Source organism: Ictalurus furcatus, chromosome 27 (genome assembly GCF_023375685.1).
Source record: "Ictalurus furcatus strain D&B chromosome 27, Billie_1.0, whole genome shotgun sequence".
Taxonomy (NCBI): Eukaryota; Metazoa; Chordata; class Actinopteri; order Siluriformes; family Ictaluridae; genus Ictalurus; species Ictalurus furcatus.
Genome location: NC_071281.1, coordinates 5,224,005 through 5,250,792, shown reverse-complemented (window position 1 = coordinate 5,250,792; position 26,788 = coordinate 5,224,005). Strand labels below are relative to the sequence as shown.

Below are 26,788 nucleotides of genomic sequence, written 5' to 3'. Positions count from 1 at the left end.
CACAAGTCTTTCTGTTATCAAACAGTTTAAGTGTAAGTTATGACTGAAATGACTGATTCTGTATATTAATAAATTCATGTTGGTTTTGAAAATAAATAAATAAATAAAATAAATCCACAATTCCACAAATAAATAAGCACAAAAATGAATCCGGGGCTGCGGGGAATAAATAAATGATAATAAAATATTCCAGTTGCTTTATAAATTCCTTTATTCTTGTGTAACTTTGACATTTGTGTATTTACTTTAACATAATGTAGTTTACTTAGTGAGTTTAATTCTGTGTTCTTTGATGAGATTTATTTCTGTACAGTGGATCTGCTCCTTCGTTAAGGGGAAAGTCAAAATGTTCTGAAAGAATAATTATAATTGTACTAAAAACACACAGAGGTTTAGTGTAAACATGACGCTGTATATCACTAACACAGAAAGTGTGGAAGCTCAGTAACTCATAATAAAACAAACAGGAAGTCACAGTGCAGCCATTATTCACGCTCTCTATTACACACACACACAAAAATGTGCCAATACTTTATATACAAATAACCATTAAATAATAATTAAAATAAGATTCACTTCCTGTATCAGATTTACATTGATTTCATCATTAAACCCTACAGTAATGTACAAACTTCAACAGCCAATAGGAAACAAGAGGGCAGGGCTACATTGTTTATAATAAATAACACTTTACAATATTTATATTTAATTAAGTTAATTATTATTAATAATAATATTGGGCAGGAGGGTGGTGCAGTAGTACTGTCTCCTCACAGCTCCAGGGTTCCAGGTTGCATCCTGAGCTCAGGTTACTGTCTGGGTGGAGTTCTACATGTTCTCCCCATGTCCATGTGGGTTTCCTCCCAAACATATTCAGGGCTGTTGGACTGTTTAGGCTTAATTCCCCCTTTTGTGTGAATGTGTGTGTGTGTGTGTGTGAGAGTGTTTGAGAATGTGTGAATGCACATGTGTGAGTGTACGTGTGAGTGTGTGCGAGTGTGTGTGTAAGAGAGAGTGTGTGTAAGAGTGTGTATGTGTGTGTACATGTGTGAGTGTTTGAGAATGTGTGAGTGTACGTGTGTGTGAGTGCATGTGAGTGTGTGAGTGCGTGCGAGTGAGTGAGTGTGCGTGTATGAGTGTGTACATGTGTGAATGTACGTGTGTGAGTGCACGTGCGTGTGCGAGAGTGTGTGCGAGTGAGAGTGTGTGTGAGTGTGTGAGAGTGTGAGTGAGAGTGTGTGTAAGAGTGAGTGTGTGTGAGAGTGAGTGTGTGTGAGAGTGTGTGTGAGTGTGTGTGTGAGTGAATGAGTGTGAGAGAGAGTGTGTATATGTGTGAGTGAGTGAGAGTGTGAGTGAGTGTGAGAGTGTGTGTGAGTGAGTGTGAGAGTGTGTGTGTGAGTGAGTGTGTGTGTGAGCAGAATAAAGAGTTTACTGAATTCTTTATCTTCAGCTGGTGATGATGATGATGATGATGATGATGATTATTACCTGGTTGTAGTTGTGTTGTGTTTCTGCTTCACTTTAGGTGTCTGTTTAACAGATGAAGCAGCTTTGGTTCGATTACCGCCGTGTGTGACACCGTGTGTGACGCCGTGTGTGACGCCGTCACTGTGAGTGTGCGAGCTTGTGATAGTCCTGCCAATTATGCGGTGGGGGGAGGGGCTGTGTGTCCTGTGGGTGGAGTTTAAGCTGCGTGAGGTGGTGAAGATGCAGCGTAGCGGGGTTCGAGGACTAGCCGGCCTGGACAGAGCAGATTTAGACCTCCCACTGGCTCCAGACTGCACACACCTCAGCCTGAAATAATAACACATCATTACTCACACAATGACATCACAATGACATCACAAAAGGTGAAAGGTGAGTGTGTTCACTACAATACACACTACGAGTCAGAGTAAACCGTACACACTACACACTCCTCGCCTTGTGCTGCAAGTGTACACTTAATCAGAGAGGAAATGGGGAATGAAACACCAGCTGCTGAGTGACAATTCCAACATCAACTACAAAACAACAACAACAACAACAACATGTCCTTAGAAGTTCAATCCCACCTCCATGTGGTATGGACTGGGTAACACAGGTAAGATAAACCAAACAGACAGGTGGGCTGTGGGGATCTGAGAACCTGGAAAACTATGGATGCAGTAAGATGTACCAGATCCACATACCATGGCTGAAGTAGAACAATAAGTAGGTGCCACCATCACTATAGCACCCAAAAAGCAACACCTGATAGGTTTGAGAGGGAGACAGCGAAATTATAGTAAAGATCTGGTAGAGATGGAAATTCCTAAAAAAACAAGTGGAGAACATCCATCTATCCCTAAGTCTAATGCTACAAATAAGCCATCAGGCAACCAAATGAAGCCTTCTGCAAGATCAGGCATGCGATCCAGTAGCAAGGTCAGTGAACCTCATGGAGATTAAACAGCTTGTCCATGCATCTGCCACAATCATGTTTGACGCAACTGAAAGACTGAGGAGACAAAAATGAAAACAACCAGCTTGGAAAGATGAGTGGCAAAGAGATAAACATGGAAGCTGTATGGAGAACTGTCGTAGAGGTCGTAACATTATGGAAAAAGATCTGAGAGAATGACAGCACCACCACCAAGGGAGCAGCTTGGATCCAACAACAACAGGATCAACACGAAGGTACAGAGAACCAGTATGGAACGACATCAACATCAAAGAGACCACTGCTACCATCAGCAAAACCAGGAACTGGAAGGCACCAGGGATAGCTGGATTAGCCAAATTCTGGATCAAGATCCTGCCCATTATCCACCAAAAACTAGCACAGGCCTACAATAAGCTACTCCCCAAGACGGACAAGACCAACAACTCCATTGAATTACTGACCCGTCACCTGTCTTCCCAACATGTATGAGATGCTCACAGCCATTATTAATGAAAAAAGCTACAGACTCCACACTCAGAACAGGTTACTACCTGCAAATCAGAAGGGCTGTAGGAAAGGAAGTTATGGATGCAAAGACCAGCTGCTCATCGACAAAGCCATATTGGAAGAGACCAAGAAAAGACATACCAATGGCTAAGACATACTGGACTGTGGTCCATACTGGACCACATTATCCGGGGCTGCCCCTTACTGGCAAAGACTGAATACAGCAATCATCAGAACAAGGTAGTAAGCAGCGTACATGCACTGGAATATGTGCAGGAGCAACACCCTCAAGACAACATAGAAGGGGTACAAACACCAACTGATGGCGGAGAGCAGAGGAGCGACAATGTCAATATCCTCTGCGAGATGGCCATCCATACCAACAGAGAGATAAAAGCCAGGAATCAAAGACAGGAATGACTAGGACGTGAAGGAAGGTCTGAATCTCCAAAAGATCCCAGGACAGGACGCTCCCTGGGACAGAGCACATTCTCCATAGCGTGCTATCCAGCTAGTAAAACAACCCCCTACCTCTAGTGCTCCAGGTCCATGGTTTAGACCGATATCTAAAGGAAGTGAACAAGAAGCCTAAGAACTTTTACAATAATAACAACAATAACAACAACAATAATAATAATAATAATAATACCCAGTGTTTGCAGTGTGTGTTGTGGTTTTGGGTTTCACAGTGGATTTAGCTGCGATGGCTAACAGAAGCTTAGCCGGAGCTCTTTTGATGGGCGTAACGGGTCGAGGGATCCTGCTGCTCCACCCCTCACCCCCTCGCTCCCTAACTTCCTGTTTGACTTTCCCAATCGAGTCGTCTGATTGGTGTGTGTCCTCCTCAGTGGTGGACAGAGTCTCTGAGGCTCTCCTGGGCTCCTCTCCAGAGGAAAGTGATGATGATGTCCTGGAGTTTAGTGTCTGTCTCTGTCTCTCCAGCACCAATCGGGCAAACTCCTGCTGCTTGGACCGTTTCCGGGTTTGATCCCAGGATAGTGATGGATCCACAGCAGCACTATCCTCCGATACCAGGATGGGGATCCGACTCCTGCTCCTCTGATGAGATGTTGTGCTTTTACCTCCAGGTTTGTCTTCTGTCCTGCACTGGACCTCATCTTTGTGCTTTTCTGGTAAAGTTTCTCTTTGTACATGTCGCTGCTTCTCCATGGAAACAAGAGAAACAGTGGTGTCCACTTTGGCAGGATTCTGTTTCTGCACAGGTCCATTAACTACATTATGTCCTTGAGTTTCTTGTGCTGGAGTGCGAGATGAGATTTTAGACCAGACACCTCCTGCTTCTAGGATGATGCTTCTGGTTTGAGGTTCCACCTCACACTGAAGGTCCTCAGATACCTCAGGGTTCTCCCCCTGAACCTGAGGTACTCGGGATGACATGATGTTCAGATGAGTGGTCTCAGCAATGTGGGTGAAGGTTCTCTCCACTTTGGTGAAAGGAGGAGATGCAGCAGAACCAGATGGAAGCAGTACAGTGGCTGAGGGATTGCTCTTTTGTCTGAATAAACTGGAAATGCCAAGATCATCTGGATCGTCACATTGGTTCTTGGAAGGTTCTTGTTCTAGATGGTTCTTGGTCAAAGGAGAATATGAAGAAGAAGCTAGTGGGTTAGACTCTTGTTTGACTCCTAACCCAGGAATCCTACCATCGTTTTCCTCATTCTGGTTCCCTGAAAGTTCTTGTACTGGTTGGTGCTTCTGCATGTTGGTCACAGGAGGAGATGTAGGAGAAGCAGTGCAGATAAGTGGGTCACATTTTGGTTGTGATAAACTGATGATTCCACCATCACCTGCATCACAATATTTTGTTGATGGTTGTTGGTTCTTCTCCAAGAAACATGTCTGGAGGTCCACAGCTTCCTTTTCACTCTGAAGAACATCTGTTCCAGCTCCAGAATTCAGAGACTTCCTCATGTCTCCAGGTGAGAACAGAACCAGAGTTTTAGAGATGTCCTCTTGATCCAGATCTGCATCAGCCACAGAACCTGGATCTCTGGGTCCTTTCTGAGGGTCGATGGCTAATAAAGTTGAAGGAGGTCCATCCTGGCTCTGATCCAGACTGTCAGACTCGCTCTTCGTCACATCGTCTTCCCTCGGCCCGTCGTCTTGGGTGTGAGGGGGCGTGGCCACGAAGCCCCGGCACTGATGGAGGCTTCCAGTTAGCATGACGGTGAGGAAATCGGCCCTTTTTGCCTGAAGCTTTGGAAGGATGTGGAACATTTCTTTCTCGGAAAACGGCGCCTTGGTCCGATAGTCCATCGGAGACAGGAGAGCGTCCCTCGCTACTGGAACCTAGGAGAAAATAAACTTTAGTCAGTAACCATGATGAGAAACAGCAACTGTTCTGCTACACAAACTTTTAAAACATATTTACAGACAAATCAAAGAAAGTTGTGTTTAACATAAACAAAACCATAAACAAGCAACAATCCAAATATTAAACTGTTCATCACCACAGTGCTGCTGAACTCAGACAACAGAAACTCCACGTTCCACAACGTTAAACGTAAATATAAATGGATAAAAAATATGATGTGTTGGTCCTTAATATACATAAATAAATAATGCATCCTTGTTAATTGCTGAGGTGTAAGAGGAATAAAACACTTGGTGATGTGTGGTTATAGGAAACTAATCAGGGTGAGAACAGTAACAGTGCATCCTAAATTTATATATTTTAAAGTTATTAAAAACATCAGATAACATTAATATTCTTTTCTTCTTTAAACACTTTAATGTAGTTTTGGTTTTGTACATCAGATCTGCAGATTGTCTCTGTTCCATAGTTCTATAGAAAAGGCACAAAAACGCAGGTTTTCCCTTTTTAACATCAGAGTGAATCCCGACATTCCCGTTTATCATTCAGTACGTACACTCTCTAATCGCCCACATCACATGCGTTTAACACAATCCATACATTTATTTTACACATGTGTGTATGTGTGTGTGTATATATATATATATATATATATATATATATATATATATATATATATATATATATATATATATATATAAACACACGTGTGGATACTCCTGATTAGAAAAGTCCCATATACATGCTGTAACTGTATAGAAGCATACACAATATTTACAGTACATTCATACAAAAGAAATATGTATAGTACAGAGTCATCATACACGCCAGGCATGAGCCCATAACCTTCCATATCATCAGGATTAGTATTGTTACCATCGAAACGAGTCCTGCTGGTCTACAGAAACAAAATGTTTCTGTATAAGAAACGATCATCAGCACATGCCTGAAACATTCCCACAAATCTGATCTATTTATTCCATTCAGTAATAGTTCTTTCACCTTTTTTAATAATTATAATGCTGTAAATGACGTCATGTTACAGAAAACTGTGCAATAATAATAATAATAATATTATAACTTTTTTTACATCACTGCAGCGTTTAGAAATCTTTTACATTTCAGATTTAAATTGTTTATTAAGTAAACTTTCTCTTTACACAGAATCACCCAGCAGGATCCTCATGCAGCGTACAGTTATATACATCATCATCATACACACTCAGCTCCTGTATTATAATCAAGGCATTCTTCGTGTGTGTGTATGTGTGTGTGCATGTGTATATGAGCTATGAGAGCTGAGTGTCGATGCAGCGAGATGTGTGGACAAAACTGTAAATCTGATATTTTAATTTTTCATTGTTTCTCTTTAACACATTTATATTTACTCTCTCAATAAACAGACACCCACGCCATAATAATAATAATAATAATGATAATAGAGGTTAGAGGTTTATTGGTGATGGTTGGAGAAGTGAAATGAGCCATCAGTAACAGTGCCATGTCTCTGTACATTAAGTTCGTGTGTGTGTGTGTGTGTGTGTGTGTGTGTGTGTGTGTGGGAGAGAGAGAGAGAGAGAGAGAGAATGTGTGTGCAAATTAAGCGCAAGTTAGCAGCCTGTTTAAACACACAGTCGACTTTCAGTGCAAAAGCGCAGGTTGCAGGTGTGGAGAGCAAAAAATATATATAGCACCTCACTATTATATACACACCTTACACCTTTATATCACCTTCATGATAACATTTACACACTCGCTATCATCATCATCTTCATCATCCAGCCTAAATAAACCTTACAGCTAGTCACATGGTGTTAGCTTAGCAGTGCCCCAGCGCCCAGGTGGAGTTATCACTCTGATGGTGAACTGAATTATGGGATTGTGTATTATCACCTGACATCAGTGAAGGTGTGACCTCCATCCCAATCCACACCATATAACCAATCATCATCATCACCATTGACACACACACACACACAGCAGGTTCACGTCTCACCTTTGCATATTGTGATTATTTGAATAACATGGCTGCAGTGTCACCCCTCAGTGCTGACAGAAGCACAAACACTAACCCTCTGTAGTTTATAGCCCTTCATAAAGGTCACGGCTACACACACACACACACACACACTTCACACAGTATTGCACAGTCTGAGTGGAAGAACTTTATTCACATCCTCATGCTACAACTTTGATCATTACTCCAGCGTGCTCTCTCTCTCTCTCTCTCTCTCTCACACACACACACACACACACACACCCCTAGGTTTTGGTGTTTCCCCTCATCCATGCTTCCTTAACCAATGTACATTCCATCACATACTTGCACACGGCATGCAGGAACCCAGACTTTCTCAACTCTGTGTAAATGAATCACGAGGCTGTAAAGAGCTGATCGGATTCTACAGAGCGTGTGGTCTGATGTTTCTTCAGCTCCTGCAAAAATGGAAGAAAATCTTATAAGTGTTGTTTCATCTTCTCCGGTCATATACAAGCTCTCATTAGACTTTAGGAAGAAACTTGAAGGAAGCAGCAGAGATCACTGGGGTGTGTGTGTGTGTGTGTGTGCGTCACTAGTACAGTTTGCTCACTTTGCTAATCTAATCTGAGAATGATGCTGAGTGCGTAACACGTGACTCTCACGAACAGTTTTCACACTGATTAGTGCGCTAGTTAACGGAGTTTAAATGGTTAGGTTTTGAAGCAATATACAGCTACAACAGTTTCTCGAAAAAGAAAACCTGTACAGGCCACGCCCACAAGCGATGACCCACCAGTGACATGAAAGCTTCAACACCTGTTAGAGCCTGCTGAAATCAGAGTTTATTTTAAAGGAAAAGGTGTGTGATTCTGAGACTGAGGAACATCTGGATTCACTGATGGGTTCTGGGAGTGTGAGGATATAAAATCTGGAGAGTGTGAGAGTATAAGATCCGCAGAGTGTGAGGGTATAAGATCCGGAGAGTGTGAGGGTATAAGATCCGGAGAGTGTGAGGGGATAAGATCTGAGTGTGTGAGGGGATAAGATCCGAGTGTGTGAGGGGATAAGATCCGGAGAGTGTGAGGGGATAAGATCCGAGAGTGTGAGGGGATAAGATCCGAGTGTGTGAGGGGATAAGATCCGAGTGTGTGAGGGGATAAGATCCGAGTGTGTGAGGGGATAAGATCCGAGAGTGTGAGGGGATAAGATCCGAGTGTGTGAGGGGATAAGATCCGAGAGTGTGAGGGGATAAGATCCGGAGAGTGTGAGGGTATAAGATCCGGAGAGTGTGAGGGGATAAGATCCGGAGAGTGTGAGGGTATAACATCCGGAGAGTGTGAGGGGATAAGATCCGAGTGTGTGAGGGGATAAGATCCGGAGAGTGTGAGGGGATAAGATCCGGGAGTGTGAGGGTATAAGATCCGGGAGTGTGAGGGGATAAGATCCGGGAGTGTGAGGGGATAAGATCCGAGAGTGTGAGGGGATAAGATCCGGAGAGTGTGAGGGGATAAGATCCGGGAGTGTGAGGGGATAAGATCCGGAGAGTGTGAGGGGATAAGATCCGGAGAGTGTGAGGGGATAAGATCCGGGAGTGTGAGGGGATAAGATCCGGGAGTGTGAGGGGATAAGATCCGGAGAGTGTGAGGGGATAAGATCCGGAGAGTGTGAGGGGATAAGATCCGGAGAGTGTGAGGGGATAAGATCCGGGAGTGTGAGGGGATAAGATCCGGGAGTGTGAGGGTATAAGATCCGAGAGTGTGAGGGGATAAGATCCGGGAGTGTGAGGGGATAAGATCCGGGAGTGTGAGGGGATAAGATCCGGGAGTGTGAGGGTATAAGATCCGAGAGTGTAAAAGAGAGTAATGAAACACGTGTGAAACGCACCTCAGCTCTGACACACTGATGACTACGATGTGTGAAAATGAGGGAAATACTCTCCATACCACTCGTTTCGCCAGAACATCACGGCTCACGTCATCACTGCAAATGGCCGAGTCACGTTTCTCTCACGCCTCCAAGCTGCAGCTTATAAAGTGCAGGAGTGTAAAAGTACAGTACTGAGTGAACACAACACTCCGAGAGACAGACTACGTTTACATGGACAGCAGTAATCTAATTATTGACCTTATTCTGAGTAAGATAATAATGTGATTAAGGTGTTTACATGAATCGCTTTTAGAATACTCCTGTCATGTTCCCGTTTTACATGTTATAGAACATAATTAGATTAACAGCCCGCGTCATTACGTCACCGCGCCACGCCGTCCGACGTCCCTCCAGAATTTCACGTATCAACATACAGTTCGTCTTCGTTATGGTACCGTATACAGTTTTGGGTGTTCTTATAAAAAAAAATTTACGAACGCTTTAAGTGCAGTTAATTATTTGTCATGTTGTACGTGCAAATAGACAACTGCTTGAAGCCGTGGGCTGCGTCCCAAACCACGTACTTACCGTCTATATAGCAGCCGAGATACATGTATTTTTCCCCACTACAGGCCTATAGTAGGAAAGTATGCGGTTTGGGACGCAGCCACACTCTCTTGTTCGCCGTAAAATGTTGAGCACTGCCGTGTGTAATCATGTCCTGTCGCAAAATGCGGTGAAAACTCGCAGACGACGTTCATAATGTGATTAAGGTGTTTACATGTCTGTAATACAGGTCCATAATGCGACTAAAACAGGAGTACTCCACCTGTCTTAATTCGATTATTGCTTACTTCGATTATGACCTTAATTAGATTAAGGTAATTAAAAATTTCTCTTTACATGGTAGTTTCTTAATCAAAGTATCGTCTTAATCGGGTTAAGAGTGGATTATTGTTGTCCATGTAAACGCATTGAGAGAGAGAGAGAGCGAGAGAGACTGGTCTGAACCAGGCTGGATCACAGGACTAGACTGTATGTTAATGAATACATGTGTCTCACTGTGAGAGCATCCCGGGGTTTGTGGTGAAGAGGAAGACCGAGCTCCTCATCCTCATAACTAATCATTATTACATGAACGTTATTAAACCATATGCACTTAAATATTTAATTATCACATTATTATTATCAGTTTATTTCCCCAAAATCACATTCCACACACTCCACACTGTTATATTAACTCCCATAGCCCTGCCCCCCAGTAAACCAGCGCTAATCACACAATGTGAAATGATTAGGTCATTTCACAGCATGTTAGTGACGTCATGACTTTGGATATCACATTTAAATCATCTCATTTGCATATTTCACTTTGTGAAGCAGAGCACCTATAGATCAAGCGATAACTGGGTTTATATTCTGAAATGCAAACTGCGTTAGCCTACAGCGAAACACACCGGGCGCTACACAGCACAGCTACACCATACACAACTTCAACTACGCCTCACAATTAAGACAAAGTCCTATTAAATTAACATGTGTGACACAATCAATCAATATGTGTGAGTACATTATGTGGAAATAAAAGACGGCAAAATTACCTAGTGCACCTTTAAAGATTACTGCTATCCCTTAGCACAACCTTAGTGGTCATAAATATCACTTTAAAAATCAGAGATATCACTTAGCGGCCCTTTAAAGGTCACTGGTATCACTTAGCGCCCCTTTAAAGGTCAGTGGTATCACTAAGCGCCCCTTTAAAGGTCAGTGGTATCACTTAGCGCCCCTTTAAAGGTCAGTGGTATCACTTAGCGCCCCTTTAAAGGTCAGTGGTATCACTTAGCGCCCCTTTAAAGGTCAGTGGTATCGCTTAGCACCCCTTTAAAGGTCAGTGATAGCGCCGTTTGAAGGTCAGTGATCTCACTTAGCGCACCTTTAAAGGTCAATGGTATCACTTGGTGCTTTAAAAATCACTGTTGTAATGTAACTCTGTATTTCTAAAGTGCAAAGAAGCAGATAAAAAGCTGAGTGTTAATTTTAAAATGATACACAAATAAAATCTCTACATAAAAAAAAAAAAAAACTCAGCAGCTCTGGTGTGCTCAACTCTTTTCCTCCTCACAAACAATAACATGCAGAAATCAGGCTACTGAACACAGCCCCTCTGCTGCTGCACAAACACTCAACATTTAAGACATTATACAGTATTGATAGCAGGAAACGAGTCTAGTGTGAACACGAAATCATCATGAATTTCCTACACACACACACACACCAGCCCGTGAGTTTATTGCATCAGTAGGAACACATACACACATGCACACTGTGGAGGCATGTGTAAAGCATGTGTGTGAGGTATGTGAGGTGTGTGTGTGAGAGGTGTGTGTGCTCTCAGCTGTTCTTGTGCATCAGTTTGGCGAGGATGTGCTGGATGTGAGCGCGTGGGGAGAGGGCGGAGTGACGTTGTGGGCGGAGCATGGCAGAATGTGGGCGGGGCATCCCGGGGCGGAGCCGCTGGTTGGCGTGAGCTGGGCTGCTCTCTGCGGAGCGACTGCGCTGAATGAAAGATGAGTGCGGATACTCCTCGGTCTCCAGAGTGGAGGATGAGAAGACGTAGGAGGCGAGACGGCGAAGCTGATTGGGACGAGGAGACAGGGGTCTGTCCTCATCCATCTGAGAGAGAGAGAGAGAGAGAGAGAGAGAGAGAGAGAGAGATTAAAACAAAGATTATTGGAGAAGAGTGTATTACGTCCAGCCATGTGCCGATAATCAGTTATATTAAAGGTATTTTAACATGAACGCCTCTAAACCTCAGCACGTCCTGTTCCTGTAGGTAGGAACTAAAGTTGTGAGCGGGAAACTGAAGAAACGTCGGACCACACGTGCCATAGGAATGGTTCGAGACGAATCTTTGGATTTGCGTGTCGTACACATACAGGAGAACAGGAATGCTCAGCGGGTCACTTGCTCGTGTGAACGTAGAGTAACATCTGACTTCTTAAAGCCTAGGACAGGTTTTTATTCATTTATAGGCTAATTAACATAGCGTCATGTCTTTACAACTGAGATTCTGGGGAACCTAGGACAGAGTCACTGCGTACATTTGGGACACGTGACCAGTCCGCCGAACATGTAGTGGCGCTAAAGTCTCACAGTGATACGGAGATATTAAAAAGGTATGATCGGCACATGCCTGGAGGTGACAACACGTCAGTCGTGAAACACATGCAGTAAGGAGAGACGAACACTCAGACCAGAGAGGAGCGCTCTCTCTCTTTTCGTGGAGAAGATTACCAGAATTAAATGTTCTGTCTGTTTCAAACCTGCACACGTACAACACAATGAGTCTGAAGGATGCAGCTGGGTTCTTTATTTCTCAGTCTTGCTAATCGATACTGTGTGAGAACCGTCACTGTGACCACACACACACACACACACACACACACACACAGGATTAAAGATGGGAAAACGATGAGTAAAATAAATAAAGCAGTAACAGTGAGATGATGATGATGATGATGATGATACAGAGAGAAGGTGACGATCCTAAACTGTGCTTACCCCAAACACCTGTTTTCTCCTCGTGTGCTGATCCACGTGCTCACGTTTCTCCTCGGGGAAATAACGGCAAACGTTTGAGTGATAAAAAGACGCGGTTACGCAAAGAAGGAAAGAGACTGCTGGGGAAAAAACGTAAATGATGCGAGGATCTGAGTCTTCAGGGTGTCTGCAGGTATCTGCATTTAATACTTTAACATGACACTCAATTTTATCACCACGGCACTGCTGAGTTCTGGACTGTGATTGGTCAGAAGGTGGTGATTAATTCTCTATAACAGCAGCTCTGACATTAGTGCAGGCTTATATTAATGCGCTTGTTCTTATACGTTATAATAATAATAATAATAATAATAATAATAATAATAATAGTAATAATAGTAGTAATAATAATAAACAGATTAAAAAACATGTCATCGTTGATGTGGTGAAGCATGTCACAGATGTTCCAAAACATTTAATGTAACAATAAATAGATCAAAATACGACGTGTCATTTCTTACTAAATAAAAAAAATGTAGCTGTTGGTAAACTGCTGTGGTGTAAGAAGAATAAAACACTTGGGGCCGTGCTGTTAGAGAAAAGTAATCAACTTCAGGGTGGTAAGAGTAACTCCGCTCCATCACACCACACATGTAAAATGGGACTGGGATTAGTGGAGATTAGTCAGGACCTGCAGACACCCTGCTCTTACACAAAAACAGGAGTGCTGGGAACGCTGGGAGTGCTGGGAACACTGGGAGTGCTGGGACGTGTGCACTTAAATTCAGAAATGAAAGAGTGATGATAGTAAAAAGGTAAAAACATGAAGTTTAAAAGACAAGATCTTGGGAGTTTGGGTGCCATTATTTCCAGCACTGAAAATGACTCACTGTGGCACCAAATAAACAAAATGTACATTTCCAAAAACATAAAACATCACCAAGTAACACGCAGATGCATAAACGTGTGTGTGTGTGTGCGCGTGTGTGTTCAGAACTGAACAGGATTAGGTGGGTCTAGTAAAACCGATGGTTGAAAAGTCTTTGATAGCACCATAGTTACCATAGCAACACTGTGGACATCAGTGACTGGTCATGTCCTTCATCTGTATTCTGACAAATATATTGCTGGATATTCTCCTCCATTTTCCACAGACTAATTTCTCAAATGTCCAATCAGCAGAGGGCAGGTGAGCCAATCCTGACACAGGAGGCGGGACTAATCACAGTACAGGAGGCGGGATTTGTCAGAATACAGGTAGGGTACAACAGAGTTAAAACTGTTAGCACACTCCGGCAAAAAGACAAGTACAATTACATCAATAATACATTTATAACATTAATAATGTTAGTGACCGGCAGCTTGATAAATCTCACACACACATACATGCACACGCGCACACACACACACTCTCTGTAACTCACACTGTAAGCAGTGAGGAATTTAACATGTTTTGTTTCAGTGAAGCGATGGAAACCAAAAAGGGTCATAAAATAACAAGTGAACTTGAACGTCTCTCTCTCTCTCATTATCATTCTCACTCTCACTCACACACACACACACACACACACACACACACAAGACAGAGACAGAGAGAGAATCAGATCATGAAAGAGAAAGTACAGAGCTCTCCTCACTAACCCCCTGTCCACAGAAACTCATCCCGAGTCAGATAATAACACATACTCCAACCTGAGCCAAAACCCAACACACACTCGCCCAAACACACATGCACCCGGACTCGCACCAGGACACACACCCGAGCTCCCCCAAATCCAGACTGAATACATTTGAAACAAATGTAAAGAACATGTACACTGAACAATGGAAAAACTAAATGAAATCCCAAACTGTACACACCTCTAAACAGAGGAATCTGATTATCTGAATATCTGAAGAACAAGAAGCTGAGCGAAAGACAAATTCTGAATAAATATAGAGCGGGTAATCACAATTTAGAAATTGAAAAAGGAAGACACTAAAACCTATAAGCTCGGAGAAGAAAGACTCAGTAAAAACTGTGAGGTATAGGAAGTAGAAACAGAGACGCACTTCACTCTGATTTGTCCAAAATATATCCACATCAGACAGGAACATTACCGTAAACTCACATCCATCATCCCAAACTTCTCCTCTCTGAGACTTGAGCACAAACTCGGCTGTGTTTTAGAGAAACATGAAGGAAGTGCAGCTCATATCCATTCTTCATCATACACAACACACAAACCACCTCTAATCTAATCAAATCTAATCCTAACACTGTCTATTATAATAGTTCATACATGTGTATGTGTGTATTTATTTAAATTAATCAAATTCTGCATATCTTCCTGTAATACATCTGTTAATTTAATTAAAGTTTATTCATGTTTATTATTCACTATTTTTCTATCAAGTGTGCCGCACAAGTCCTGAGAAGTGAAGCCAAAACGTTTTGATTGCCGACAGGTGACTGGATTCAGTATAGGTCATAAACCCTGCCCCCTCTCCATGTAATCTAATGGGATGCGAGACAAACTAAACAAACAATCAAATTACACTTCAAATTTTTTTTTCCAAAGATGGTTTCTTTCAGTGTAGGTAGTTTTAATCACGCTGATGTGAGTTCAAGTGTTCGTTTTTTAAAATAAGTTTGATTTTAGTTCGTTATTTGATGCTATAAAAACGTGGGTGTGATGTCATCTTGATTGTGATTGTCAACTGTGTGATTGACAGCTTCTCTGAGCGAAGTAGTCACTGAGGCACCAACGGACTTTTTTCAGGATCTTCAGGCGGAGACTGGAGCTTTAACTTTAATTTCCATAACTGTTTATTCCACACTGACATAAGGAGTTGAAAAGGCCAGGGGTGTGTACTTGCGACTGAATCTGTGGGAGTGTGGACGGGACCTTGATACAGTGACTCCAGTTCACGCTCACTACTGCGCAGACTCGGAGTCAGAGTTCACTACTGCGCAGACTCGGACTCAGATGTCAGCACCATATTGGGACATTGGCGGCTTCACCTTTCTACAATGAAAGAGAGTGAAGTTGCGTCTTCCTTCTTTTTTTTACAGTCTATGATTGTATATATAACTTCTGTATTAATTTGCTTTGGCAAAATTGTTAAAACAGTCACGCCAATAAAGCACTCTGTGAACTGAACTGAGAGAGAGAGAGTATGTAAAGTGTATGATCCAGTCAGCAGCTCTGATTAGCACTAGTGATAGTCAGTGTTGTGTAGTGTAGTGATGATCAGTGTTGTGTAGTGTAGTGATGATCAGTGTTGTGTAGTGATAGTCAGTGGTGTGTAGTGATAGTCAGTGTTGTGTAGTGATAGTCAGTGGTGTGTAGTGATAGTCAGTGTTGTGTAGTGTAGTGATGATCAGTGTTGTGTAGTGATAGACAGTGGTGTGTAGTGATAGTAAGTGGTGTGTAGTGATAGTCAGTGTTGTGTAGTGATTGGCAGTGTTGTGTAGTGATAGTCAGTGGTGTGTAGCGATAGTCAGTGGTGTGTAGCGATAGTCAGTGGTGTGTAGCGATAGTCAGTGGTGTGTGCGACAGTCAGTGGTGTGTGCGACAGTCAGTGGTGTGTAGTGATAGTCAGTGTTGTGTTGCGACAGTCAGTGTTGTGTAGTGTAGTGATGATCAGTGTTGTGTAGTGATAGACAGTGGTGTGTAGTGATAGTAAGTGGTGTGTAGTGATAGTCAGTGTTGTGTAGTGATTGGCAGTGTTGTGTAGTGATAGTCAGTGGTGTGTAGCGATAGTCAGTGGTGTGTAGCGATAGTCAGTGGTGTGTGCGACAGTCAGTGGTGTGTGCGACAGTCAGTGGTGTGTAGTGTAGTGATAGTCAGTGGTGTGTAGTGATGGTCAGTGGTGTGTAGTGATGGTCAGTGGTGTGTAGTGTAGTGATAGTCAATGGTGTGTAGTGATGGTCAGTGGTGTGTAGCAGTCAGTGTTGTGTGCGTAGCGATAGTCAGTGTTGTGTAGCGATAGTCAGTGTTGTGTGCGACAGTCAGTGTTGTGTGCGTAGCGATAGTCAGTGTTGTGTAGTGATAGTCAGTGGTGTGTAGTGATAATCAGTGTTGTGTAGTGTAGTGATAGTCAGTGTTGTGTAGTGATAGTCAGTGTTGTGTAGTGTAGTGATAGTCAGTGGTGTGTAGTGATAATCAGTGGTGTGTAGTGTAGTGATAGTCAGTGTTGTGTAGTGTAGCGATAGTCAGTGTTGTGTAGTGATAGTCAGTGTTGTGTAGTGATAATCAGTGGTGTGTAGTGATAGTCAGTGGTGTGTAGTGATAGTCAGTGGTGTGTGCGTAGCGATAGTCAGTGTTGTGTAGTGATAGTCAGTGTTGTGTGCGACAGTCAGTGTTGTGTGCGACAGTCAGTGTTGTGTGCGTAGCGATAGTCAGTGTTGTGTAGTGATAGTCAGTGGTGTGTAGAGATAATCAGTGGTGTGTAGTGATAGTCAGTGTTGTGTAGTGTAGTGATAGTCAGTGTTGTGTAGTGTAGTGATAGTCAGTGTTGTGTGGCGATAGACAGTGTTGTGTGCGACAGTCAATGTTGTGTGCGATAGTCAGTGGTGTGTAGTGATAATCAGTGGTGTGTAGTGTAGTGATAGTCAGTGTTGTGAAGTGATAGTCAGTGTTGTGTGCGATAGTCAGTGATGAGTAGCGATAGTCAGTGTTGTGTGCGATAGTCAGTCATGTGTAGTGATAATCAGTGGTGTGTAGTGATAGTCAGTGGTGTGTAGTGATAGTCAGTGTTGTGTGCGTAGCGATAGTCAGTGTTGTGTAGTGATAGTCAGTGTTGTGTGCGACAGTCAGTGTTGTGTGCGACAGTCAGTGTTGTGTGCGTAGCGATAGTCAGTGTTGTGTAGTGATAGTCAGTGGTGTGTAGAGATAATCAGTGGTGTGTAGTGATAGTCAGTGTTGTGTAGTGTAGTGATAGTCAGTGTTGTGTAGTGTAGTGATAGTCAGTGTTGTGTGGCGATAGACAGTGTTGTGTGCGACAGTCAATGTTGTGTGCGATAGTCAGTGGTGTGTAGTGATAATCAGTGGTGTGTAGTGTAGTGATAGTCAGTGTTGTGAAGTGATAGTCAGTGTTGTGTGCGATAGTCAGTGATGAGTAGCGATAGTCAGTGTTGTGTGCGATAGTCAGTCATGTGTAGTGATAATCAGTGGTGTGTAGTGATAGTGTTTTGTAGTGATAGTCAGTGGTGTGTAGTGATAATCAGTGGTGTGTAGTGGTAGTCAGTGTTGTGTAGTGATAGTCAGTGTTGTGTAGTGATAATCAGTGGTGTGTAGTGATAGTCAGTGTTGTGTGCGATATTCAGTGTTGTGTAGTGTTAGTCAGTGTTGTGTAGTGATGATCAGTGTTGTGTAGTGATAGTCAGTGTTGTGTAGTGATAGTCAGTGTTGTGTAGTGATAGTCAGTGTTGTGTGTGATAGTCAGTGTTGTGTTGCAATACTCAGTGTTGTGTTGCGATAGTCAGTGTTGTGTTGCGATAGTCAGTGTTGTGTTGCGATAGTCAGTGTTGAGTAGCGATAGTCAGTGGTGTGTAGTGAAAATCAGTGTTGTGTAGTGATAGTCAGTGTTGTGTGCGATAGTCAGTGTTGTGTGCGGTAGTCAGTGTTGAGTAGCGATAGTCAGTGTTGAGTAGCGATGATCAGTGTTGTGTAGTGATAGTCAGTGTTGTGTAGCGATAGTCAGTGTTGTGTAGCAATAGTCAGTGTTGTGTGCGTAGTGATAGTCAGTGTTGTGTGCGATAGTCAGTGTTGTGTAGTGATGGTCAGTGTTGTGTGCGATAGTCAGTGTTGTGTAGTGATGATCAGTAACTACGTTTACATGGACAGCAGTAATCTAATTATTGACCTTACTCTGATTAAGATAATAATGTGATTAAGGTGTTTACATGTCTGTAATACACGTCCATAATGCGACTAAAACAGGAGTACTCCACCTGTCTTAATTCGATTACAGCTTAATTCGATTATGACCTTAATTAGATTAAGGTACGTAAAAATTGCTGTTTACATGGTAGTTTCTTAATTAGAGTATGGTCTTAATCGGATTAAGAGTGGATTATTGTTGTCCATGTAAACGCAGCTAGTGTTGTGTAGTGATGATCAGTGTTGAGTAGTGATGATCAGTGTTGTGTAGCACAATGTTAACCTGGTCATGTCCTATTCAGAAAGAAGGGTGTGTAAGTAGGAGCAGTGTTTTTGTGCAGTGTTTTATGAATTCAGGATGAAGTGAGATTCTCTAAAGTGCTGTGATGATTGAGTGTGTTTTTAACAGCAGTGAGGATACAGTGTAGATATATCTGTAATGCCACGTTACTGCTGTAGCACAGCTCACACACCTGAGGCGTTTCCTCTCGTGCTTACACACCTGAGGTGTTTCCTCTCTGTGAGTGTGAACACTCTATTAATAACTAAAGCATGGCTCGTTTTCTATCGCTCACACTTTCAAGAGTCGCAAATTCATGTCTTCATGGTATTTATTAAATTTATTTACATTAATCAGCAGCATCCAGTGTGATATGTGGAGTGAACTTAAACATTGTGGTGTTTAGGCCCCGCCCCAAACGCTACAATTCATCATTTACTAAAAACTGGACACAAGTTGCAGCATTTGGGATGAAGCCTAACGTCCCTCCTAAGCACCGATCAGGTGGGTGTGATCTCGTACCGGTCTGTGAGGTGTATTCGGATCGGACTCTCTCCGTCTGGCTCGTCCCGAGTGACACGGCGACGGTGCAGGACTGTCTGTAGGCTGGCCCCGCCCACTCCGCTTTGCCATCTCCCCCTCGGCTAAGACTCTAGCGTTCAGTCTGGGCCGTGTAGCCTGTTCCTCCAGTGGGCGGAGCTCCTCTGGCTCATCGTCCGTAGTTCCGGATGTGGTGGGCTCCGCCCCTAGTGGGCGATGCTGGAAGTCCCTGAGCTCCGCCTCCTTGTCGATGATGACCCACTCCTTGCTGTCAAAGTCCTCCTCCTCGGCTAGAGGCACGGACCGGATGAAGGCGTTGCTGTGTGCCTCAGAGCCGTCGTTGCGGCAGCGGTCTCCACGACAACCATCAACGGACAACATCTGCGCTGGCTGTGAGGAATAAAGATGGCGGGACGGAGAGCCGAGAGCGTCCATCCGTGACCTGAAGAACAATGTTAAACACCCACACCCACCCACACACACACACCCACCATTAATAAACTCATTACATCACAGTATTCAATAAACATTATATTATTCTTGGAGCTAAATGAAAGATAAATTACAGACAGGAGGGAAGCATGAGCACACTTCTTTAATCCACACCACCACCAAGGCAAAGACACCAACACTGTATCTGTTCACACCTCACCTGAGAGAGCGCATGTGTGCGCTGGGAGACTCCGCCCCTCCCCCTCCTCTCTGTGGTGAGACAGGACACACCCCTCGGATACCCTCCTCCTCCTGAGCAAGTCAAAAACACACACACACACACCACTCTTACAGACACGCCTCCAAAAAATTTGATCTACCATAATGAACACAAACACTCACAATGGCATATATATTACATTATATATATATATATATATCATATATATATATATATATATATATATATATATATAAATAAATAAATATAAATGTGTATGTATGTGTGTGTGTGTGTGTGTTACCTTTCCCAGGCTGATTCTCAATTTGTTGCGGTTGATGTCAGTGCTGTCCCACTCGTCTCCATCAGGGGGTGCTGGACTGTTCTCTGCGGTCGCAGGTGCAGGATTTGGCGGGGCATTCTCCTGATCGCTCAGGTGCTCATCTTGCAGAACATCATCTGTGTTCTCTCTCTGTAGGTCCCCAGGGACCGGGCTCACGTTTAGCACTCTGAAGGTTAAAGATGTGGGTCAGAACTCATATTCGTTCACCACTAACTCCTCACTACAACAAACTGAAAGACCCATAATTCATAGTGATGATGGAGAAGATGACTCATAACAGTACAGGTTCATTTCATTATAAAAAATATTCCTTCAAATAATTCTGAGACAAAAAAAAAACTGTGGGCTTGTTGTTTTTTTTTTTTTTTAAAAGAGAAGTACAGTGCTCTGAAAAAGTATTTGCCCCATCCTGATTTCTTCCGTTTTTGTGCATCTTTCATACTAAATAGTTTATTTCTTCAAACAAAATACAACTTAAAACAAAGGCAACCTGAGTAAACACACAATACAGTTTTTTTTTATTGACGCAAACACCCATGACCCATGTGAAAAACTAATCGCCCCCTTAAACTTAAAACCTGTGCCACCTTTAGCAGCAACAACTGCAACCAAACACTTCTGATAACTGGAGATCAGTCTTTCACTTAGTTCTAGAACTAGGACTTACTCCTGTGTTTTGGATCGTTGTCTTGCTGCATAATTCAGTTGCGCTTGAGTTTAAACTTAGGGACTGAAGACCGGACATTCTCCTTTAGGATTTTTTGGTACAGAGCAGGTTTCATTTTCCCCTCAATTACTGCAAGTTGCCCAGGCCCTGAAGCAGCAAATCATCCCCACACCATCACACTGCCACCACCATGCTTGACCATAGGTATGATGTTCTTTTTGTGGAATTCAGTGTTTGGTTTACGCCAGATGTAACGGGACCCCTGTCTTCCAAACAGTTCTACTTTCCACTCATCAGTCCACAGAACAAAAGGTTTGAGGATCATCAAGGTGTGTTTTGGCAAAATTCAGACAAGTCTTAATGTTCTTCTGGGTTAGTAGTGGTTTTCACCTCACCACTCTTCCATGTATGCCATATTTGCACAGTGTCTTTCTGATAATGCAGTCATGAACAGTGACCTTTATTGATGTGTGAGAGGCCTGTAGGTCCTTTGATGTTGTCCTTGGCTCTTTTGTGACTTCCTGGATGAGTCGTCGCTGTGCTCTTGGAGGAATTTTGGAAGGTCGGCCACTTCTGGGAAGGTTCACTACTGTGCAGAGTTTTTCCATTTGGAGATAATGGTGGTTCTTTGGAGTCCCAGATCCTTTGAAATAGCTTTGTAACCCTTCCCAGACTGATGTATTTCAATCACCTTTTTCCTCATCATTTCTGGAATTTCTTTCAGCTTTGGCATAGTGTGTTACTGAGTAAGACCTTTTAACCAACTTCATGCTGATGAAAAAGTTATATTTAAGTGTTGATTTGATTGAACAGGGTTTGCAGTAATCAGGCCTGGTTGTGTCTAGTCCAGCTGAACCCCATTATGGATGCAGTTTCGTAGATTTGGGGAATTAGTAACTACGGGGGCAAATACATTTTCACACAGGCCCAGTTGGTACTGGATAACTTTTTTGCTTCAATAAATAACATTATCATTTAAAAACTGTATTGTGTGTTCACTCAAGTTGCCTTTGTTTCATCTTAGTTTGTTTTAATTTATGAAACAATTTAGGATGAGATCTACACAAACACAGAAGAAATCAGAAATTTTTCACAGCACTGTAAGTGAGAACATTATAAATATATTTTATGCACTTTTGCTGTGCTGAAGCAGTATAGTGTGTCTGTGTGTGTGTGTGTGTGTGTGTGTTGTACCTGGCCATGGCTGCAGTAGGCCGTGTGTGTTGCTGTGTTGAATGTGTGTTGGTGGACAGCATGGACTCTGTGCTGCTCTTCTCCCAGTCATACAGCTCATTCTCCATGATGATGCGCTCCTTCATACTGTTTTCAAACACTGACATCAGCAACTGCACACACACACACACACACACACACACACACAGCTTCATAAACATCTTTTGCCTATGACAGGAGACTGGACACAGGGTTCCCACTCCAAGTCAGATGTAAAATTCCATGACTTTTCCCTGACTTTCCCTGACCAAAATCTTGAATTCCCATGACCTACTGTATGAAGAATGGTACAATGTATTGCCTGGGTACAGAGCAGAAAAAAAGCTAACTATTTTAACCCATTAAATCTGTAAGCTCGATTTACTGGTTAACAGACATTTTCAGTGGAAAACTTAGTTTTCATTGCTTAAAAAGAACATGTACTTATCTCATGACTAGTCTTTACACCTCATAAATAAAATGCTCCTAATAAAACAAAATATATTTCTTTAGTGGAAATAAAATCAATTAATTTACAAGCTTCCGTAAGCCATTTTAAGTACATTTTTAACCCATAACACTGCGTCACATTCAGCAAATGAGCACACTGTAAAAAAATAAAATAAAGACATAAGAAAAATAAATAAAAGACTGGGTGTATATATATATATATATATATATATATATATATATATATATATATATATATATATATATATATATGCAGTGGAGCCACAGTGGAGAATCTGACAAAGAGTTTAGCCATCGAGTGGACTAGCAGCGGCGTGTGCATCAACTCCATCGCTCCGGTCTGAACACACACACACACACACACACACACACACACACACACACATATGTATATATTTGAGGGGACAGCAAATTTACACTGTTACACAAGCTGTACACTCACTACTTTACATATATATATACTTTATATATATATATATATACACACACACACACATATACATATACACAGTATCTCACAAAAGTGAGTACACCCCTCACATTTTTGTAAATATTTGATTATATCGTTTCATGTGACAACACTAAAGAAATGACACTTTGCTACAATGTAAAGTAGTGAGTGTACAGCTTGTGTAACAGTGTAAATTTGCTGTCCCCTCAAAATAACTCAACACACAGCCATTAATGTCTAAACCGCTGGCAACCAAAGTGAGTACACCCCTAAGTGAAAATGTCCAAATTGGGCCCAATTAGCCATTTTCCCTCCCCGGTGTCATGTGACTTGTTAGTGTTACAAGGTCTCAGGTGTGAATGGGGAGCAGGTGTGTTAAATTTGGTGTCATCACTCTCACACTCCCTCATACTGGTCACTGGAAGTTCAACATGTCACCTCACGGCAAAGAACTCTCTGAGGATCTGAAAAAAGAATTGTTGCTCTACATAAAGATGGCCTAGGCTATAAGAAGATTGCCAAGACCCTGACACTGAGCTGCAGCACGGTGGCCAAGACCATACAGCAGTTTGACAGGACAGGTTCCACTCAGAACAGGCCTCGCCATGGTCCACCAAAGAAGTTGAGTGCACGTGCACAGCGTCATATCCAGAGGTTGTGTTTGGGAAATAGACGTACGAGTGCTGCCAGCATTGCTGCAGAGGTTGAAGGGGTGGGGGGTCAGCCTGTCAGTGCTCAGACCATACGCCGCACACTGCATCAAATTGGACTGCATGGCTGTCGTCCCAGAAGGAAGCCTCTTCTAAAGATGATGCACAAGAAAGCCCACAAACAGTTTGCTGAAGACAAGCAGAATAAGGACATGGATTACTGGAGCCATGTCCTGTGGTCTGATGAGACCAAGATAAACTTATTTGGTTCAGATGGTGTCAAGCGTGTGTGGCGGCAACCAGGTGAGGAGTACAAAGACAAGTGTGTCTTGCCTACAGTCAAGCATGGTGGTGGGAGTGTGATGGTCTGGAGCTGCATGAGTGCTGCCGGCACTGGGGAGCTACAGTTCATTGAGGGAACCATGAACGCCAACATGTATTGTGACATACTGAAGCAGAGCATGATCCCCTCCCTTCGGAGACTGGGCCGCAGGGCAGTATTCCAGCATGATAATGACCCCAAACATACCTCCAAGACGACCACTGCCTTGCTAAAGAAGCTGAGGGTGAAGGTGATGGACTAAACCCTATTGAGCATCTGTGGGGCATCCTCAAATGGTAGATGGAGGAGCACAAGTTCTCTAACATCCACCAGCTCCGTGATGTCGTCATGGGGGAGTGGAAGAGGACTTCAGTGGCAACCTGTGAAGCTCTGGTGAACTCCATGCCCAAGAGGGTTAAGGCAGTGCTGGAAAATAATGGTGGCCACACAAAATATTGACACTTTGGGCCCAATTTGGACATTTTCACTTAGGGGTGTACTCACTTTTGTTGCCAGCGGTTTAGACATTAATTGGCTGTGTGTTGAGTTATTTTGAGGGGACAGCAAATTTACACTGTTACACAAGCTGTACACTCACTACTTTACATTGTAGCAAAGTGTCATTTCTTCAGTGTTGTCACATGAAAAGATATAATCAAATATTTACAAAAATGTGAGGGGTGTACTCATTTTTCTGAGATACTGTGTGTATATATACACACACATACATATATCACATTTTAGCTAATACATTTGAAAAATTTACAAACAAAATTCCCTGATATTTCCTGACTTCAACCCCAAAATGATAAAATTCCTTGACTTTCCATGACTGGAACAGACTTTATTAAATTTCCATGACATTCCAGACATTTCATGACCCATTGGAACCCTGTGGACAGAAGACTGAGCATACCCAACCTGTGTCAGGAGCGGGGTCTATGTGTGTGTGTGTGTGTGTGTGTGTGTGTGTGTGTGTCTGTACCTGATAGTCAGGCTTAGTATAGTAGTCCAGGCTTAAAATGTGCTCAAGGAAGATGTTGAACTCAGAGGGCATGTGCTTCAGCAGCATCCTGTGATCATAACGCTCCTTTACCTGACCCACCTGCTCCTACACACACACACACACACACACACACACACACGCACACACGCACACACGCTTAATTACACAACACATTGCACCATGTACCTGCAGCTGTATTCACCTGTGTTGCCCATAGTGGTGTTTCATTCTCTTCTAACATATACACATCATCACTGTGTGTACACTAGGGATGTCACGAGAACCGATACTTCGGTACCAAGTCGGTACCAAGACTGTTAAAACGTGATTTTTACTTGTTTTTCTGCAGTACCATTGGTACCATTTCTAATGAATGTACCGAGGTTGCAATTCTTCAGGACCTGAAGGGGGCAGCAAATACGCGCAAGTGTTTTAGTTGTCCACAAGTGGTGACGAAGAACGCCTACAAGCACACGGGAACAACTACAGAAGATTAGCTTAGCTTAACAAGTTTAGCGGTTGCCGGTGTGCAACCAATTGTATCGTTCATTTCAAACAAAGCGAGGAAATACCTGAAATTTGGCGAAGCACCTGAAAGACGGGTCCTATATTATGTTTGTTTGAGGCAGCTGGCATTGTGGCCGTGAAACCAGCTAAATGTAGTAATGTCACTAATAATTATTCAAATGTTCATGTTTTTAATAAATTGTTTTGGCCTGCCACCATATCAGTGAATTTAAACTAATGCTTGCATTCAGAGTATAAGGGGTGTGCTTGTGTGCGCGCGTGTTTAGGAGTGCACCTTAGCACTTGTTATTAGTTATTGTCAGACAGTTTGATAACTAAAATATCACTCTCTCTCTTTTTGCCATTATCAGCCAGAGGAGGATATCCTCCTGGAGTTTTTAATTTAATGAAAAAAAAAAAAATATATATATATATATATATATATATATATATATATATATAAAAATTTTAAACCACACCGTGGTATCGACTTTGGTATCGAGTATCGTGTACTTTTGGTGGTATCGGTACCGATTACTAGATTTTTGGTATAGTGACATCCCTAGTGTACACGGGATATGTGAGTCTGTGTGTGTGCGCACGAACAGTACTAATACCTTGTCTTTGATCTTTCTCCAGGGCAGCTGACCAACCGCAAACTCAACCAACATGTAGAACAGAGACCACAAGTCGTCATGGCGACCCATTTCCTGATGAACAGGAAATGACATCACTTTCAGAATGTCAGAACATTCCATTCGATTGCATATATTTACATTTCACTAAGGTGTGTGTGTGCTGATATTCAGGTGTCAGTATGATGAGAAGTTTATGACCTTTAACACCTTTAATCACAGTTTGATCAGAGTGTTGGGTTTAAATAATTATAGATGAATGGTGTTATTATGGGATGGCCTGCAGAGTGTGTCTCAGTAAATCTGCCACACATACACACACATACACACACATACACACACATACACACACACACACACACACACACACACACACACACACACACACACATACACACCTTGTTTTTGTGAGCATTGACGGAAGCGTACCGGACCGTGCCACGGAAACCAGCTACGGTTCTGGGCTGAAAAGAAACACGGACCATTATTACACAACATGCATAGCTTTACTCTCAAACATACAGAGCACACTCACACACACTCACACACACT

At 42.7% G+C, this 26,788-nt stretch overlaps 1 protein-coding gene across 1 annotated transcript in view; it reads right to left on the bottom strand.

The window, feature by feature from the left end:
* The window catches only part of ttbk1a (tau tubulin kinase 1a), a 32,024-nt gene continuing 5,236 nt past the window's right edge, over window positions 1–26,788 (bottom strand). Inside the window, exons 7-16 of the mRNA XM_053617071.1 lie at window positions 26,635–26,700; window positions 26,219–26,311; window positions 25,074–25,199; window positions 22,177–22,328; window positions 20,277–20,481; window positions 19,973–20,064; window positions 19,303–19,762; window positions 3,561–5,221; window positions 1,489–1,794; window positions 1–907 (exon numbers count right to left, since the gene is read on the bottom strand). Of these exons, the coding sequence (XP_053473046.1) occupies window positions 898–907; window positions 1,489–1,794; window positions 3,561–5,221; window positions 19,303–19,762; window positions 19,973–20,064; window positions 20,277–20,481; window positions 22,177–22,328; window positions 25,074–25,199; window positions 26,219–26,311; window positions 26,635–26,700 (3,171 nt within the window). The 3' untranslated portion in view covers window positions 1–897. The remainder of the gene's footprint in view (window positions 908–1,488; window positions 1,795–3,560; window positions 5,222–19,302; window positions 19,763–19,972; window positions 20,065–20,276; window positions 20,482–22,176; window positions 22,329–25,073; window positions 25,200–26,218; window positions 26,312–26,634; window positions 26,701–26,788) is intronic.